The sequence below is a fragment of the Euprymna scolopes genome, chromosome 10, assembly GCF_053919585.1.
Source record: "Euprymna scolopes isolate OS-2025 chromosome 10, ASM5391958v1, whole genome shotgun sequence".
Taxonomy (NCBI): Eukaryota; Metazoa; Mollusca; class Cephalopoda; order Sepiida; family Sepiolidae; genus Euprymna; species Euprymna scolopes.
In genome coordinates, this window is record NC_136491.1 from 120,523,820 (window position 1) to 120,544,707 (window position 20,888).

At 31.8% G+C, this 20,888-nt stretch overlaps 1 protein-coding gene across 1 annotated transcript in view; it reads right to left on the minus strand.

Moving 5' to 3' along the window:
- The window catches only part of LOC145286258 (low-density lipoprotein receptor-related protein 12-like), a 925,334-nt gene that overhangs the window by 13,320 nt on the left and 891,126 nt on the right, over positions 1-20,888 (minus strand). Inside the window, exon 6 of the mRNA XM_080135079.1 lies at positions 13,297-13,422. Coding sequence (XP_079991205.1) covers positions 13,297-13,422 — 126 coding nt within the window. The remainder of the gene's footprint in view (positions 1-13,296; positions 13,423-20,888) is intronic.

The window sequence follows — 20,888 nt, forward strand, 5'->3', positions numbered from 1 at the left end:
TTTTTGGGTTTACCATTAAGGGTTCATTCACTTTTCTTTTCCTACCTGATCTTCGGGGTTCAGGTGCATTTTGCGGCGGTTCCAAATTAAAAGATTCGTATATGATATCTATGGTGTCCTCCTCTTCGACTGTTGTCGTATCATCATCATCTTGGATATGACGTTTTTTTATCTGATTTAGGTGCCTTTTATGTATATTCTGTGGACCTTTAATCATGTATATACAATCACCAATGCGTTTATCCACTACTCCACATTCCCAGTAAGATGTGTTATTTCTGTAGCACTTAAAATATACTCGATCTCCCGAGTTATATTTCTTTCTTCTCGTGTGTGTAGTGTTTCGGATAATTGCCTGCCTTGGCAATAGTTTGTCAAACGCTGATTTTACCTTTCTGACAAACATTAGATCAGCTGGTGATATGTTTGATGGTGTACTAGGATGTGGTGTAATCCTATATACTTGCAAGAATTGTTGCAAAGCTTTTTCTGTTGGTGTTCCAATGGATTTCTTTAACGATCGTTTTAGCGTGTCCACGAACCTTTCCGCGACGCCGTTCGACCTTATATGATACGGCGGAGTCGTGATGTGCTTCACTCGGAACGTGTCGCAAAATTCCTTAAACTCTGCGGATGTGAACTGCGTTCCGTTGTCAGTGACCAGTGTGTCTGGTACACCGAATCTTGCAAACAACTCGTGTAGGAACCCTATTGAGTTGTTCGTTGTTGGATTCCTGCAACGCATTACCTCCGGCCATTTTGTGAAACTATCCACTACAATTAAATAATAGTTTTCACCTACTGGACCAGCGAAGTCCATGTGGATTCTCGACCATGGTTGGTCGGTTTTCGGCCAAGGTTTGTGTACTATAGGTGGAGATTTTGCCGCTAACTGGCATCCTTTACATTTATCAATTGTTGTCGCTATGTCAGTGTCTATGTTACGCCAGTACACGTAGCTTCTCATTAACGACTTCATTCGATTTATCCCCGGATGTCCTGTGTGGAAATCTCTTAACATCCTATTCTGCAATGTTTTGGGTATTATCACTCTCTCGCTGTACAGTAACACATCGTCACATATGGAGAAAACTTCCTGCACCTTTGTGTCCGTTATAATTTTCTCTTTTATGTCCTTTATATATTCATCTTTCTCGGCTTCCCTTTTAATGTCCGACAAAGTTACGGGTAGTTCCTTAATGATGTTTGCTACCATATTTTTTACTTCATTTGTCCGAATTGCTGCAATGACTGATTCTTCCAGATTGTGTTTCTGCGGTATCAGTCTTGACAGTCCATCCGCATGGCAAATCTTTTTTGATGCTAGATGTTGTAGCTGGAAATCGTAATTAAGTAGTATTGTACCCCAGCGCAGCAATCTATTTGCGGTGTATACCGGCAATCCTTTTTTTGATCCATAGATCGTGACTAACGGTTTATGGTCAGTTTCAAGTATGAATTGTCTACCATATAAATATCGGTGAAATTTAGTCACGGCAAAGATTATGCTCAACGCTTCTTTTTCGATTTGTGAATATGCCCTTTCGGCTGGTATCAGCGTTCTCGAAGCGTGCGCTATTGGTTTTCTAGACCCATCCAGCATAATATGTTGAATGCATGCTCCTAAGCCGTAGGAGCTAGCGTCACTAGCGACGACTATTTTTAAGTTTGTGTCAAAGTGCGTTAAGAATAATTCGGATGTTAGTGCGCTCTTTATTTTGTCAAAAGCGGGTTGACATTCTTGCGTCCAGTTCCACGGTGTATCCTTTTTAAGCAAATTATTTAAGGGGACTCGCAAGTTATGCATTCCTTCAATAAAAGATTGGTAATAATTTGCGAGTCCTAAGAAACTCTGCAAGGTTGTTACATTATCGGGTGCTGGCATATTTTTTATTGCCGCAGATCTGTCTGAGTCTGGACGTCGTCCATGTTTGTTTATTATGTGTCCAAGATACTTAATCTCGCTCATACAAAAGTCACATTTACTTTCTTTTACTTTAAAGCCGAATTCTTGTATTCGAGTAAATACTTGTTTCAAATGTTCCTCATGTTCTTCTAGGGATTTGCTCCTGACAACAATGTCGTCCAGGTATGCACATGCGCACTCAATACCATTTAGCATGGTGTGCATCGCTTGCTGAAAGATGGCAGGCGCTACTTTGATGCCAAAAGGCAATCGGTTGTATTTGTATAATCCCTTATGCGTATTGATGCATAGTATTTTTGAGCAATTCTCCTCGACCGGTATTTGCAAATACGCGTCGCTCAAGTCTATCTTGGAGAAGATATTACCCCCATTCAACTTCGTGAATATTTCCTCTGGGCTTGGTAGGAGGTAATGGTGATCTTTTAATAGGGAGTTTACCCCGGTCGAAAAGTCTGCGCACACTCTAACTTCGTCATTCTTTTTCTTTACGTATACGGTGGGGGCTGCCCACTCGCTGTGTTCTATTTTTGATAGAATTCCCGTCTGTTCCAATCTATTTAATTCTGTATCAATATTTTCCAACCCAGCGAACGGAACATTTCGCTTTTTTCTAAAAATTGGGCTGGCGTTTTCTTTAAGTTCAAACGAGGCCTTGAATTTATTGCAGCGACCTAAGTTAGTCGTGAATGCCTCAGGAAATAATTCTTTTAAATCGTCTTTTATATTTGCTGTTGTTGGAGAAGAACATTCTAATTTTTTACAGAATGTATTGATTGGCTTATCCCATAGTCCGAATTTCTCAATTAAATCTATTCCAAACAGATTTTCACTATTTTTTAGTACGAATATTTTTAATTTCTTCGAAATCCCTTTCAATTTTATCCGGAGGACAACTTCTCCTTCAAATTTTATACCACCACCAGTTACTGTCCGGGCTGCTTTACTAGTTTTCATCATGGCCGGTTTTCCCAACTTTTTCCACGTATTCAGGTTTATTATAGAAACATCGGAGCCGGAGTCGAGTTGTAACTTTATTGATGTTTTAAATATTTCCACTTTTACGTATTTTCGCCGATCTTTGTCTAATTTTGTATTTGATTTTGTTTGCTGTACTCTCTTTCTGGTGTAATCTTTATATCTGCAGCAATTGCTTTTGTGTCCCACCTTCTTACAAATGTAGCATTTTTTCTTCTTATAAGGACAATCTGATTCCCAATGCTTTTCTGCACATCTCTTACAGTTATATCTAGGAAGAGGCTTGTTATATTCTGTACTATATTTATGGTTATTATCTTTGGAATATCCCGTTCCATTGCTTTTCTTTGTAAAGTTCTTGGTTGGTGCGTATGGTTTTCTAACTTTTCTTACATATGCCACTCCGGATTCTTCTTTATTTTTTGAATCCTTTTTTAGTGTAATGGCCCTTTCACAGTCCTCTGCTAGTTTCTGGAGGGTTAAATCTTGCTCAGATTCCAGCTTAGACAACACTTGTCTGCGTATTTCTGCATTTTTCGTGGAAACTAACCCTTGAGCGAAGATTAGACATTTAAAATCTTCTACCGTTAGTTCTGCAAGCTTAAAATTATCGCAGTTTTTATTGACAACTGATGCGTATGTCAAATAATCTTGGTTGTCCATCTTTCTTAGATTCATGCACAGCCATCTTTTATGAAAAAGAGATATATTTGGATTAAATAATTCTTTTAGTAATTTTACAGCTTCCATGAACTCTAATTCCGCAGTTTTTTTTAGGTAATATGTAATCTACGAATTTGCTGTGTTCTGATGTACCCAATTTTCTGAGTAAGAGGCTCACTTTCTGACTATTGGGCCAATTTTTACAGTCCAGTTGAAAAACATCCTCGTATCTTGTGTAGTATGCTTCAAAATTCTTCTCTTCCTCAGGCACATAATGAAATATGTCCATGCTATTAAAAATAGTTGTATCGGAGAAATTAACACTGTCGACATTTTCTCGATTACTCTTTAGTAGTTCCAGTGTTTTAACAAAACGTTCATCTTGTCTTTCTTCATATTCCAATTGTAGTTTCTTATGCCTTTCTTCCTGTTCCAATTGCAGTTTCTTATGCCTTTCTTCCTGTTCCAATTGCAGTTTTTCTGCTTTAATTGTGCCATTTTCTGCTTTTCTTCTTGTTCCTGCTGCCATTTCAATAATCTGTCCTCTCTCTTTTCCTCGCGGTCAGCCTGTGCCTGTATTTGTGTTTGCAAAAGCTCGTTTTGTGTAGCTTGTCTGCGTTCATCCCGCTCAGCCTGTGCTTGTAAAAATTGCATGAACATTTTTGATAAGTCTTCCATGTTTTTTTTTTTTTTTTTTTTTTTTTAGTGTGTAGTTAAAAAAAATATTGTACCATGTACCATATACACCGGTTTGGGTTACAACAAAAAAGCAAATTGCTGTAAGCTCCTGTTTTCAATAATAATATCGCTGCTTGCAATAATATATTCTTTTTGCGAGTCACGCTGCAAAAAACGAAAACAGGTTTATCTGGAATCACGAAATGGCATTGACTTTCCGTTTTTAGGCACTTATTAATAAGTAACTCTTTCCACAAAATAAAAGTTTGGGTTTTTTTTTTTGCGAGTCACAATTGAATAAATGTATGCAGTACATTTAGTTCTTTGAGTTTTTTTTCTCTAGTATTTTAGTAATTAAAATACCTCTTAAATTGAAATTACCTTTTTTTCCGTGACGTTTTACTGAATTATCCGTTATTCAATGACAACTTCAAGAAAAAAAATCCTTTCCTTGAATTTTAGTTTTAGCTGTGGTATTTCCTTTTAGTACCGACGTCAACCAAAACATTAATTAAAAAGTCCATTAGTTGTTGTTTTGTTTACGGAGAACAGTAATTAGAATCCACTGGTGAACTTTTTTCGTAGGTTACTTCCTTGCTTTTCGTAATACGGGTCTGACCTGTCGTTTTTGCGACAGAACAAAGTTCGCTTTTCGTTTGCAAGTTGGTCCTTTAGTAAGATTTGTCGTGTAGCGACAAACAAAAATTCACTTTTACATTCGTTTGCAAGTCGGATTCCCAGAAAACGGCGTAAATTGTCGCTTTTGCCACGTTAGAGTTTTTTTTTTTCACTTGAGTTGAAACTTCTCTTTAGCGTAAAATCCGTTTGCTCGTCAATACTTTGCATTCCTTAAAAAAAATGGTCAACCTTTGCGTTGTACTTTTTTTTTTTAAATAGTTCTTCGTCAAACTGTTATATTTGACGCTTCATATCTCGTCGCCAACTGTTGTAGTTGCAAGGTTGAACAATAATTAGTAAGGAAATACAATGAAGACGCAAACAACAAGATAACGCAATAATAAGTGTATTAAAGAAAAGGTATATTTACAATATGTACAAATGACGGTGTCGAGTCAGAGAGTCTTGGTGGGAGGACATGTACGCTCTTCGGCGTCACTTCTGATGGCATTTGAGTAAGACACACCAAGGCCAACCTAGGCTTGCCATTTATAGTGTTATGTTATTCGCATATGCAAATAAGTGGTTGCCACCACAACAGTATCCTTGTCGTATAAAAATTATGTGCGTCTTTAAAATTCTAACAAATCCTTATGTCACTTTGCTAATTTTTGCATAACGAGGTGAAAATACATATTTTTTTATTTTTATGCAAATATATGGGCATTAATCTGTATTATTGTGTGGAGAATATAATTTGATGAAAATGAACGGCATAGTTTACAATAAATAAATAAAATAAAAATAAAGAAAAACAAACAAACCGAAGGCAAAAAGGCCCCCGGAAAACGCCGGGCAGGGACAGATAGTATACTAGGCTCGTTCAAAATGTAATGCCTTCTATTTTTTTTTAACTAAAAACAGCCAACACTTGAAAGAACAACGAAGACGGCATTAAAGCGATTGACTTTTTATGTTCTAGAATTTATTTTTCTACATAGTCATCACCATTTTATTTATATGTATGTCAATTCCGTTATAAAACGAATATAATAAGGAATCTTATAAATCGTGCAAAGGTGATTTCCTCCAGCAAAAAAAATTCTTTAATGAATTAAAAAATATAAAACAAGTGTTAGTAAATAATAAATTCCCAAACTCTTTTTTAGATAAAGAAATAAAACTAGCCATTTGCAATTTGAATCAAATTAGTAATATCAAAGAAAATTATTAACCTGTTAATATATATTACCGTAACCAGTTACACAAAAACTCAAAACTCGATGAAAGTATTCTTAAGAATATAATCCGTAGATACGTGGCTCCCAATAATAATAAAAAAATAAAATTTATTATATATTATAAAAAAATAGAGACAACAAGCCTTGTAATGAAAAACATTTCGCGGGCAAGTGACCTGTTGGAAAGAACCAATGTAGTTTACAAATTCAGCTGCCCAATAGGAGTGTATCTCCCATACTAGTAGCTACATTGGTTCAACAACTAACACATTGTCGCGAAGATTGACTCTCCACCTCTCTGGCTCTAGCTCCATATCATAACATTTGAAGGGACATGGTTGCCATCATTGGGAGTTTCGAAGAATTATGGTAGAAAATACAAGAATATTGTAGTAGGTGTGTCAGAAATTTCGTGAAAATATTGAATAATTCCACCCCATCTTTCCAAGCTTATAACTCCTCGAAAAATGTAATTCAAGCCCTAATTTTTTTTTCAATTAAAGGAGCAAGGACCAAGGTTTCATTAAAAAAAAGCAAAACAAACAAAAAAAGTAAACAACGTGTTTTTTTTTTAAAAAAGGTTTTAAACTTCGGACTTTACAGGTAAATTTCTAAAAACCAGTTCTTTTTTTGTTTTAAATTTGAATATATTATTTATTGACCTTTTCTCTTCAATTTGTGATATATAAGACTTTGGTACATAAATTAATTATTTACTTTTTAATAGACATTTCAAAATGGGAGGCGTGAATTATTCGACCCCCTGTCTTTCCAAGCTTATAACTCATCGAAAAATGTAATTCAAGCCCTATTTATTTTTCAATTAAAGGAGCAAGGACCAAGGTTCCATTAAAAAAAGAAAAAACAAATAACGTGGTTTAAAAAAACTTTACAGGTAAAATTCTAAAAAACACTACGTTTTTTTTGGTTTCAATTTGAATATATTATTTATTGACCTTTTCTCTTCAATTTGTGAGTAAATTAATTATTTACTTTTCGGTGAGTAAATTAATTATTTACTTTTTAATAGAAACTTGAAAATGGGGGGGCATGAATTAAAAAAAACGTTTGTCTAAAATATTATATTCGGTTTATTGGAAAGAACATAACATTTCCCATTGGCCCTGAAAATATCGTAAAAATAGAATCAATAGAAAAATTTTGATAGATTTTTAAAGTTTAAAAATTGAAAAATATTGAGTTCGGAAAATTCATTACTGTTTTAAAAAAATATTTCTATTACTTTTAAAACAACTTTAATCGATTATTTTGGAAGTATAATCCATAAAGAAAATAAATAACCATCTTTTAACAGAGAAATTACGAGATTTTTATATTTTATTCGCAGTTTCGTGTTAGGGGTGCCAAAAATTCCTACAAAAATTCTGATACACCTAGTATTGCAGAGTGAGAGAAATGTAAATAGGCTAAGAATACTCGAGGCGTTGTACATTAAAACAAAGAAGCCTCAGATAAATAATATTAATTATGAGTGCAACCGACATGTTTTGAAATATCTGGGATAAATTTTGAATATATATGTGTGTGTATATGTATATAAATATATTTAATATATATATATATATATATATATATATATATATGTATATATACAATAAAAAAAATCCGCCCACCTAACTTGTAACAAGCTACCACGTGACTATGAACAAATATATATATATATATATATATATATATATATATATATATATATATATATGTAATTTAAAAAAACAATTTTTACATTTATTTCTACAATATGCCTGAGGATGATAGAAGCACTTCTGTCGAAAGCGCTCGCGATTATGGATCCAACTTATAGAATTTCAAGAAGAACACAAAAAGGACTATTCGGAGATTGGAGGAGATAAAAAGAAAAATTGTAAAAGAGAATAACTCCGTCCTATTCAATAATATATATATATATATATATATATATATATATATATATATATATATATATATATATATATATATATATAGAAGTATTACAAATTCCATACAATTCAGTCTGTCCATTGCTTACGGGAATGAAATGCGGAAGAGTCCGTGGAACTTTATCGGCTTATATTTTAGTCTCTCTCCCTCTCCCTCTCTCTCTCTCTCTCTCTCTCTCTCTCTCTCTCTATATATATATATATATATATATATATATATTATAAGATAAAATTAAAAGCCAAGAACAATGCGAGATTTTTTTTTTTATATAGAGTAAAATTAAATGCAAACAAAAGAAATAAATTTCTTTTTTTTTGTTGTTTGTTTTTTCTTTTTCACACAAATTTTAACTCTAAACAACAGTAATTTTGTTTTTACTGTTGTATTCAATGGTGTTGTAAATCTCAATATATTTCAGACTTATTAGTCCATTTTCAAGAGAAGACAGCGGAAGAGTGTTCAAAATTGGAAAAGTAGCCGCAGAGTTTTACTCTATATAAAAAAAAAATCTCGCATTGTTCTTGGCTTTTAATTTTATCTTATAATTTTCTTCAACAATGCTTCAAGCAAACTACAACCTACTTATATATATATATATATATATATATATATATATAAAGTAATTATAATATTAATAATAAATAGGATAATATATATTTAATAAAATAATGTAATAAAACCTGCGAATAAATAGATAGGCATATATAATAAATGAGTAAATACATAAACAAATAAATAAACGAATAAAAAGAACTGAGCTAACATAAAATTAATATATATATATATATATATATATATATATATATATATATATAAAATAAAATAAAAGCTTTGCTAAAAGAAATTCTGACTTAACTAATTTAGAAATTAAATTAATTCTCCTAGCGAGAAAGTCCCTTATACAATTTGACAATAAGTTTTGGACTAGAAAGGACACCGCTGATAATTTTGACATCTTGATGGGTGGTTCTGACTCTGCAGAAGTTACCGATTTAGTGGGACTCTTCTTACTGAAAGAACTTACTTTAAACATATTTGCTCTTGATGATGCTCTTTTTACCAAAAATAAAGTACTTTAAGGCGCTACTTCAACATTAATGAAGAAAAGAATATCAAACCACATTTCTTCTTTTAACAACCATAATTCTAACAATAATCAAGGAACTTCTCTAACCACTTTAATTAAAAAACTTAACTCTAACAATACCCCCTTCTCAATAAAATAGACTATCATAAATAAGTTAAGTCGTATACTCTAGGCTCTAAGTCATGTCGTCTGTGCACAACCGAAGCTATAATATAATTACTTCCCCTCAAAGTAACAATATAATAAATTCTAAAAACGAACTGATCTCTTTCTATAAACATAAGTCCAAATTTAATTATGGTAATTTTGAAATTACGTAGTTATTACTTTAACCTTTCAGATATATATTTTTTCTTTAACATTATCGTTTTTTCTACATACTTTCTTAATACTTTATAACTTGATAATCCTTTATTTTAATTCTTTATTTCTTCTTTGCTTGGCCGTTTTTTCTTTATCTGCAATTTCCGTTTTAGTCTTTAAATATTCCTATCTATCAAATATATCGACTTACCTACAAATTCATATCCTGTATGTATATTTACTTATATTTTACTATATACATTTACTTACATACTTACTTGCTTTATCCGGAATTTGCAGCTACCGGCCATCCTCTCCCGTTAAAAATTTATTATTTTTTATTTTATATTTCATTTTTATTTTTATTTATTTTTTATCTATTAATTAATTAATTAATTTTTTTTCCATTTAGTGTCTCTTAATAACTCTTGCTGACATTTTCTTAAGTAATAACCTGTACATTTCAGTTGACCTCTTTTTTGCCCTATATTTTTCGCGCCTTTTAACGTCATTTTGTCTAGGTCATTTTGACATTTGCTTTTCTATTTTATATTTAATTCTATCACCATTTAATCTTTTTTTCTCTTCTTCTTCATTGATTTTTCTTAATTACACTTTGTCTCGGCAGCCGTGTAAAACGCATATCTTACTTTTCTTTTATCAATAATATTGGATTTTTCCCCCTTTTCCTTGTACATATTTGTGAATTATTCCACGGATTTCGGCCTTTTGGATTATTTTGGACCATCTTCCAATTACGCGATTTCCTTGGATTTTACTTGTGCTAATAGAACTTTAATTAACTTTCTTGGATTATGCATTTTTGGATTTTACCGTTATTGGATATTTTACCCTTCACCAGACTATCCATTCACGTGCAATCACCTTTTTCTTCACCATATTCCCTCTGCTTCAGTTTTTGTTATCAAGTAAGATCTTTGACTTATTTGCAGTTTGATCAAATACTTTTGTATGCAAAATCCGATTCCGCATTTTGCTAATTCCTACTCTCTGATGAGAAGGAAAGTATTTCTTCGAAACTTCGCGGATTAAGGACTATCCACTTATTAAGCGTTTCCTTTTTAGATTAAATATGTTTTTAACTCTTTTTCAAAGTGTTTTTAACATGTTTTATTAACTATTTGCTCGTATATATATACATATACATACATATATACATATATACATATATATATATATATATATATATTTGATAGTAAAAGATATATACTTTTAATGTATATATATTCAATACACTTGTATTTTTGTAAATGCCAAGTTTACTTAAGCTCAATAAAAATGAATTTGTGCTCTCAGGGCATAAAATATTGTATTTTACTTATGGATTTATATGGGTCTCTGATGAGTTGTCTGGTCAATCTATACCATTGAACGAAACATGTGTAAGGCATACCATACCACCAAAAATAAGGTAAATGTTACATATACTTGTAGTATTAGACTTGTTTACTAATTATATATATATATAATGATATATATATATATATTTATAAATGTTTATTTTTGAAATATTGTTAATTTCAATGCATACCATTTTCGGTTAAGAGGTTTAGACTGTTATTATAAAATCTGAATCACCGTTAATTTCGAGTGAAGCTCAATGTATTTATTTTATGGGTGCAGAGCATATATACTACAACATTTTGTTGAAATTCAAAGACTTGCATTTTTTCTTTTTTGTAACTTTTGTTTATTTCATCTTGGATTTATTCATTACAGCTGTTTCATTAATGGGATGGCAATTTTCTGATTATATGTGTTCATAAAAATTTCCTGGTCTCACCAACTCATCAGATGTTGTTTCCATTACACCCAAGATGGCCGACTTGTAACAAGGTGGGGATGGAATTTTTTTTCCCCAAACACCAAGTTTATCATGTACAAAATCAACTTTTTGTTGGTAACATCGAAAGGAGACATCAGATGAGTTGGTGAGAAGAGGACATCTTTTTAAAATATTTGTCTTATAGTTTGTGATGTGGTTTGTATGACTGGAATTCCTAGTTTGTTTAGTGTTTTTCAAATTATTGTATTATTTGTGTGTGTTCGTAAAAGAAGGTGTCTGTTTATAAGAGAAAGGTTTGGTGTATATGATTTTTTATTATTTAAACTGGAAAATATTTGTGTAGCTTTTCGCTTAGCATTTAATACGAAATATGTATGACATTGCAAGGTTTTCAAATTGTTTGTGAGGTATTTGAATTTTTCGTCCAGATATTCTGGACTGCAAATTCTGAATGCTCGTAAGAAGAAACCAATAATCATACTTGTTTTTATTTTGTTTTTATGGTGTGAATAGAAATGTATGTAATCATTTTTGTTTGTAGTTCTGCGGCGAACTTTGGAGGATTTTTATTATTTTACGTCTTTTTCCGTTTCTGAAATAGAACAGAGTCACATTTTGCACTTGAAAAATTTTCAAATATTTGTACTGATGTTTTTTTTTCTTAATCTAATTCATCCAGAAGAAGTCTCGAAATAATGACGAAACGTTGATGAACACATAACTCGGTTTTTTCCTTTTTATTTCTTTATTTTGTCGGAATACTATTTCCATTATTATCATATATATATATATATATATATATATATATATATATATATATATATATATATATATATATATATATATATATGGGGTGTCCCAAAAGAAGCTGACGAATTTGAAATTTGAATTCGACCAAAAGTACCACTCTATGATAAATATCCGCTCCTCGGTGGTGTAACGACCTCTGATTACTTTGCTAACATTCGGGACAAAGATCAGGGTATAGTATCTGTTCTTCGGATGCTGCACTTCAATTTCTTGTTCTCCGTCAGTGGAGGAGAAATCCTTCACGACTGAGACAATTTTTATTTTTGTTCCTTTTCTCCACATTAAAAAACGACCCTGGTGTCTAAGTCTGTCCCGTGGGGAGACATTGTAAATAGGAACATCATTCTAGATGCTCTAAAATCTTTTTTTCACTGATTTGTTGCTTATGTTGTTCCTCTTATATTTGATCAGTTCAGTTTCTTTTGGGACACCCTGTATGTTTATTTCGTCAGAGCACATTCCATCAAAGTAATCAAGGAGTGCAACATTGCGGCGATAACACAAAGGTTGGCGGTTGATTGATAGTTCGGGACCTAATAGTTTGAAAACTCTTTTTTGAACCCTGTCTAAGAGAAAGAGCGAGATAGATAGATAGAGAGATAGATAGATAGATAGATAGAGAGAGAGAGAGAGAGAGAGAGAGAGAGAGAGAGAGAGAGAGAGAGAGAGAGAGAGAGTCGGATGCCTCATCCCCGATGTGGTAACAATTCTTCACGCATGGGCGAATCATGACTTTGTAAAAATATAGGATACTCTCATCAGGTGTGAGTAATTCATAGTACGGTAGAGAAGACCCACCTTCATTCCAGCAGCCTTGGCAATGTCCTCAAAGTATTTATTCTAATTTATGCTGCGTATGAATGTTAAGTTTACTAGTTTAAGCGATAAGCTCTCATGTAATGTGTTATTAGTCATGGCTACCGATAGTTGAGAATACTTCCTGTAATTGTTAAAGGAAAGATGTTTAGTCTTAGTAGCATTAACCCTTATCATCTATTTCTGCCCCCATCGTACAACAGATTATGTGTCTTTGAATAGATTTCCGAGTTCAACTACTGACCACTCGCTTCTTAAGCATCAATATATATATAACGCCCAAATCTGTGTTCAACGTTTTGTTTTTGCATACTGCGAATGATTTCCTTTTTTTATTAAAACACACACAATTAACTGAACCCCCCCCCATAAATCGAAAGAACAAAATAAATAAAAGGAAACGTGTCAAGCTAACTCGCAAGTTGATACTTACTGATGACGTCACTACTGCATACGTGTTCGTCACACCCGACGATACATCCGCAGTCATTAATGCCATTGCATTGAGAAGAATCTGGTATGCATTCGCCATTTGGACACTGGAATTTGTTGATGCACACTAAGAAATAGAAAAAGATTATAGAATGAGTAAATGGTGGTTATGTTTATTCATACATATTTAACACAAAACTTATAATCATGTGATAAATCTATCTAAATAATGTTTATAACATAACTTCGGGGCACGTGGCGCAGTGGATAGAGGCGTTGAGTCTCTACAGTTCCAGGTGAGCATTGTCTGAAGCTGGCGGTTTCAATCCTATCCAAACCAACCAGAGGATTAGTTGCCCCAAAACGTGGTGAGATGACAACAACTATGGAAGGCAGTAATTACTGAGGATACAGTTACGAGACTCAGCATTCCTATCCTGTCGCCATTAAACACATTAAGAAGGTTAGAGAATGAGTTAGCCAAAACGTGGTTAAACAACAACAACTATGAAGATGAGGATAACAGTCCACAAATAAATGAATAAATAAATAATAATATTTATTTAAAATTTTCTTATCATTTTGATTTAGCGGGGGATGAGAGATCCTACCGGATGCCAGACATTTGCACGTTATCTCATACATTCCACCCGAGAGATCTTTTTAATCTGATAACACACTTTTAAGTGCAATTGTTTATATCTCTGTTGCACTTAATTCACTGGGTATATTTGTCAGGTACTTTTTGAAATTCGTTGTCATGAGTTCGGTTGCTTCAATAATTACTGGAATGATGGGAATCATCCCAAGAGTCTAATTTTTTTTCATGTCGCCCGTAAGACCTAATTTTTTCGGCCCTGTCGGTGGGGCATTAAAATACACCGACTGCCCCCCTGCAGAGGGTAAAAGTCCCTCAATAGGGGTCCTGGATATGACCTTAAACTATATCCAATGGTAAGGCCCCAGCTTGTGGGCTTTAGGGAGTGTGGAGCCACCCTTTAATTGCCATTGCTCTCAGGTCCACTCTGACCCAGAGTGGTAGTACCTGTTAGGGTTCCAACTATGGGTTAAATAGAAACCGACTTGAAAACAACAAATATATTCTATTAAATTTTTTTTCTTCAAAATCTTTGGATTCGGCATTAAATAACCCGAAAAGGGTTGATATGCCGTAAAACAAAAACAACCAACCAACCAATCAACCAACCTAATTTTTTCGTTATCATTCTTTATCGGCTCTTTTTAACCGAGAATCATTGAAAATACCGGCTTTTTCTAAAGCTTCTTTCTCGTTGCTATCCCATATCGCTATGTCAGCTTTGATAGCTCTTTTTTCTAGGTGCGTAGTTGTAGGTATTGCAGAGTCATAGTAAATGGTGTATGATTTATTTCCAACTGTTCTTTTTGGTATATATCTTCCTATGACTTGCTGCTACGTTCGATATTCAAACTTTTACAGATTGCTCAGTGGCGATATTTTCACACTCCATTGTGTCACATTCTATAAGAGCTGCCCCCTAACAAACCTTACAACTGGATGTAAGGTGGCCCAGTCTATATGTGTGCACTCATAAAAATAAAAATGAATATAATGAGTAAACAGTGTTTCCATTTATTCACACCAAAACTTTTATCATGAACAATCATGTTTAACGTGTGATGTAAACAAGTTGTAAATGTTGAATGTTGTCGTTAATATGTAATTGAAATATAAATAGCTTTATTTAATTTGTTTTGGTTTTCTGGCGTACGCGCAAAAATTGACTATGGTAGTGCTAAGTAAGATTTATTATCTTTATGTACTTGTCTCACTCCGAAGACAACACACAAAATCGGAATATATTGCAGAGAATTCAAAACACTCGAACATGGTGGAACTGGATGGGACGAAATATGAAAGAAATATAAAGTGCAAAGAATAAAACTAAGTGGTTATGATGATAAAACAATGATATATATGAATAATGATAATAGTAGTAATGCTAATAGAATGGTGAGGATGCGGTAGGAATAAATAAAATCAAACCGTTCTATTTATATTGTTTATAATATAATAAAAATTCTGTATATATTGTTTAAAATAAATAATTGTTTATCATTTTAAAAAAATGTTCTGTTTAAGTGCACGCATATTTTTGGCGCAAAACTATGGCCACCATTTTTAACATAAAACATTATATTGTTTAATATTCGAAAAACTACGAATTTGCGGAAAATTTAAATGCTATATTCGTTTTCAGCATAGTCAAAAACCCATAGGTCGACATTTCCAAGGAAAATGTTCAGGTGGAAATCAAGTATAAAAAAATTATCATTATCAAATTATCATTTAAAATTATAAAACGTTGGGTACTTATGTATTTTTGTTACCGTGCTGAAATAATATTTTGAAAGCCATTCTTAACAGGGGAATAGGAGGGGGTTTTGTAACAATTATGTGCTTCCACCTTATAATTTATTTAAAAAAAAGGTGCTTACTGTTTAAGATATCGTGAAACGTTCTGTTTAAAATTAAAAATGTTGTTTAAAATAAATAAGTAAAAAGTGAGAGAAAAAAGATATCGTTAAAAAAAGATCGTGAAACGTTTTAAAATGAATAAGCAAAAAGTTTATATATTATTGCCATGGTAACGTACCGATGATTAGAGGAATTAGTTCCTTTTATGTGATAAAGGGTTCGAGATTATTTTTCACCTAAATTACAGACCTGCCATAACATATGCATCTGGGCTTTGTTTACATGTTACAGCAATTAGTAGTAGTAGCGATAATATTTTTAATTAACAAAGACATCAGCGTCTCTCTCTCGCTCTCTCTCTCTCTCAATAAACAAATGTAAAAAAAAAAATAAACAACGAAAAAACAAACAAATTGCTCAAGTTTTTTGTCTCCGCCGGCAGAGAGATTTGGTATTGATTTTATTACGTAATGATTTAAAATCAATTATTTCTTAAAAAATTTTGTAAGATAAAACCCTAAATTTTATAGAATTAAAAACAAGAACACGCTATTCGAATAGAACCCAGAGAACACTCTATTCGAATAGAACCCAGAGTATTCGTAAATGTGTATTCCGAAATTAAATGTCTATTCCAGAATCAAATCTCAACCAATGAAATTTGTCGGAAACATGACACACAAAAGAACACACACGCTATTGTATTAATATATATATAATAATAATAGCGGTAAAAATAAAACAATAATAATAATGATAATAATAATAGTAATAACACTACTACTACTACTACTACTACTACTAATGTTAATAATAATTACTAAGAGGTGAATAAAAGCAAGAGGTACAGACAAATGGGGAGGAGGGTCAAAATAACATGAAATAGGGATAAGGGGTGAAAAAAATCATTGAAAATTTTATATCTATATCATTAATATTAGATGAAAGATAATGTTTTTAAATTGCAACAAAATGCATATTACATAAAACAAATCCAAGGTAATTTTTAAATTCAATTTAAATAAAATTTTTATACCTTACTTTGTAAAATTTATAAAAGTGCACTTTGAAGATAAATAAATTTCAAATTGAATCTTGTACCTTTATTTTTAAAGCCTATAGTAAAAACATTTTGTTTAATAATTTTCATGCCTCGGATGAAATGCTTTTCTAACTTGTATCTTATCCTTTTAATATTATATTTTAAAACTCTCTATTTCAGTTTGTATTTCTCCTCACACCAAAATCATTTTTGCAAATCCCCTTTGTATTATTACAGGTCTGAATATTCTCTCTGTTTCAGTTTGTATTTCTTCTCACACCAAAATCATTTTTGCAACCCCCCTTTGTATTATTACAGGTCTGAATATTCTCTCTGTTTCAGTTTGTATTTCTTCTCACACCACAACTCGTTTTTGCAACTCCCTCTTTATAATACAGGTCTGAATAATGAGAAAATCTGATTTTTTTTAACAAAAACTTTAAAATTACTTTTTTAGATTATATTTTTTAAAACTTCTTTCAGAATAGAAAATCTTTAAAATTTAATAAGGAACATATTTCATATAGGTTTAATTAACAAATATGCAGTACATAATGAGAAAAATAGAGATGAAAATTTCAAAATGACTGTATAACTGGTTACGGTCAATAGTAGTCTTCGTCAGCGAAAGTCTTTGTCAGTGCTATTCTATTATTATTATTATTATTATTATTATTATTATTATTATTATTATTATTATTTAAAACATTTTGGGTCCTGCTCTTTCGCGCGAGGACTAATATATATTCTTTTCTTTTTTTCACGGGACCACTCATCCTTCACCCCTTATCCTTATTTCATGTTATTTTGCCCCCCCCCCATTTGTCTATACTCCTTGCTTTTATTCACCTCCTAGTAATTATTATAAACATTATTATTATTATTATTATTATTATTATTATTATTATTATTATTATTATTATCATTATTAATATTATTATTAGTAGTAGTGGTGGTAGTGGTGGCAGTGGTAGTGGTAGTAGTATTGTTATTACTATTATTGTCATCATTATTATTATCATTATTATTATTCTTTTATTTTTACCGCTATTATTATTATTATTATAATTATTATTATTATTATAATTATTATTATTATTATTATTATTATTATTCCCGTCATTGCTATCATAACCGTTAATATTATCATCATTTTCATTCTTATTACCATTACCATTGGTATTACTGTTATCATAGCTATTGGCAATCTTATTATTATTACTATTATTATTATAAGTATCATTATTATTATTATTGTCATTATTATAATTACCCTTTTATTATTATTGGTATTATTACCACTTTTATAAATAGTAAATTTCTCCTTACTCTTCCACCTCGACAATTATGTGTATTCTTAAACCTTTTTCATCAAGTTAAACACACCTATAGACATTGCCATCCTATCATCCTACCGCCCCCTTACAACTACACTCCCTATATCATAACAGAAGAAACTTAGAAATATTGTCACATAATACCTAACATATACCGGGCTCTGAAAATCAATATTATAACCTTACAACTTCCCCTCCCAAAATCATACGCGATTTTATAGCTGCTATTTGCCGTATCGATTGCACCTGTCAAAAATACCACTCCATAGATAATAGACAACCCACAAACTGTTAAAATAGAATTACCACGCAGCCACAATATACCCCCAATTTAACTCTAAAACATATACCCCTTAAATTTTAAAATAAACTAAACACTATAGTAAAGACCATGTACACTTCTTTACATCATACTATATATAACAAGCCTCTCCTTTATTTAGAATTCAATAAAGTTATCCCCAACATTCTATAATTTCACTTAGTCTTTTTCGCTCCTAATGAACCCTACGCTAGACGCCGCATCTCCACCATGCTACCTAACATCTTCTCTACTCTTCTGATGAGAAGCATTAGGCTTCGAAATACCTTGGTATAAAGAGTCTCTTCTATTCCCCAAATTTTGCTTGTATTCCATTATTCAATGAATGAACCAATCTATATCCCCCAATATATAGTTTTTTGACTTCATTTCATATTCCTGTTGTTCTATTGTATAAACTCCAATAATTGTTGAGCTTGGCATTATCCAGATAAGTCTTCTCTTGTGGAATTGAACTTTCTCTTTTCCTCTTACGCATTAAGATATATATATATATATATATATATATATATATATATATAATACTACTAATAATAACAATAATGAAAGGGCTGATATATATATAATAAAATCATAATATAAGAATTATATGTATATATAAATAGACATAATAATAATAATAATAATAATAATAATAATAATAATAATAATATAAAAAACGATATGCATATAATACAGTCATATTGTAATAGATGTTTAAGACACGTCTTTCCCTGTCGCTCTCGGTGTAGCACGTCTATGTTTATCCTTTTCGGGCCACGTTCTTCTTTTTTTATAATCTTTTTCTTTCCTTGTTCCTCGCTGTGATGTCACCTCGCACACGTTTTGTTCTTTTGTATACATTACCGGACAGAGTCTTGTTAAGCTCATTGGAGTACGAGAAGACTTTTGAACAAGACACAAAATATTATCCTTGAAGTACCTGTAAATAAATGACTGTTGTTTCAACTTAAAAAATGAGTTGAATTCTTTCCTTATCTTTGTTTCCTTGCAACTGGCTGCATACAACGTGTGAATCGCGAGTGTTGACACGTAACGACTACGTTATAATATAATGAAAATTATATTGATAGATATATAAGTGAATAATTGAATACATAAAAAATAATGAAAAGAACTGAGGTACTTTAGCATTAATATACACGTAAATAGATGCAGCTTTCTTCTAGAAAGATTATTATTTACTGTATTTCATAGAAATGTATCATGCTAACAAAACGTGCTGTGGTTGGAATGTGTTAGTGGATTAATTAATTTAGTAAAAAAATAATATTTAAACAGTTGATATATGACCTAAACTAATTGCAAGGTTCGAACTAATACATTCGATCTAATGTTTTTATCGACAACTTAACTTTCAGAACCGGTTTTTAAAACCTACCATTCAAAATCAAAAATACATAAAAAATAACATTTAAAACAAACATTCTGCTATTTTTAGCGTTGCCCTTTCTAGTTTAATATTTTTCTTATTAGCCGACCGAACAACTTAGTTAATAAAAATGAATAAACACATAAAAATTAGTTTTTAGTTAAACCATCGCACACATTATGCATCCTTTTTATAGCAACAGTATAGAGAGACAGATAAGCGGCCACGGTTAGCACGTGCCCGCTGTACGGATACAGTGTCACGTTGACCTAGCACAATTTGAGTACGAGGTAAACATGATTATGCAAATTTAGGCGCTATTGGGACTCCAAAAAATAAACCGAATAAAAAAGACGGATTTCGAGGGTGAAACAGTTTGGTTTGGGACGCAACGTCGTTCTCATACATTTTGGATTGTTTATCGATTATCTTTGTTGTTATTGAAAAAAAAAAGAAAGAAGGACAGTTGCTTATGCGAAAAGCGAACATCTTTATTGTGAGTGAAGAGAAGAAAATAATCCGGCTCGAGTGTGTGTTCTTTCAAACTCGAAATAACTTACGTGACTGATGTAGGTATTAGTTACCTAATACATCTTTCAGTGCTGTAAATTATAAATATAGCTTTCACTCTTTTTTAAATTAAAAAGTCAAACTGTTATTATTTTGTTTATTTTAGATGGTCGAACGGAGAGATAAAACAAAGGCTTCATTTTGTGTCTCTACGCCGAACCCACAGACAGTTTAAGTAGATTAAAAATACAAACTATTTCCGTTTGATTAATAGCCATTTGCATAAGTGTGTAGCATGTTCAATAACAAGAATTAATTGTCTTTCTAAATTAGTGTAAGATATTTATACGTGATCTCTTTTTTGCACTTATGTTGGAGTCGCTTCATTTCGTCGTCGACGTTTAGTCTAGTGGTTACTATGGTAATAAGCTTCTTTTCATGAAGAAAGAGAACATAAGGAAACGTTCGCTGAGAGTTTTAATAAATGGTTTTATTGGATTGACTAGGAAAAGAGATAGTAATGTTATATTAGCTACTTATTTACTTCTTAAA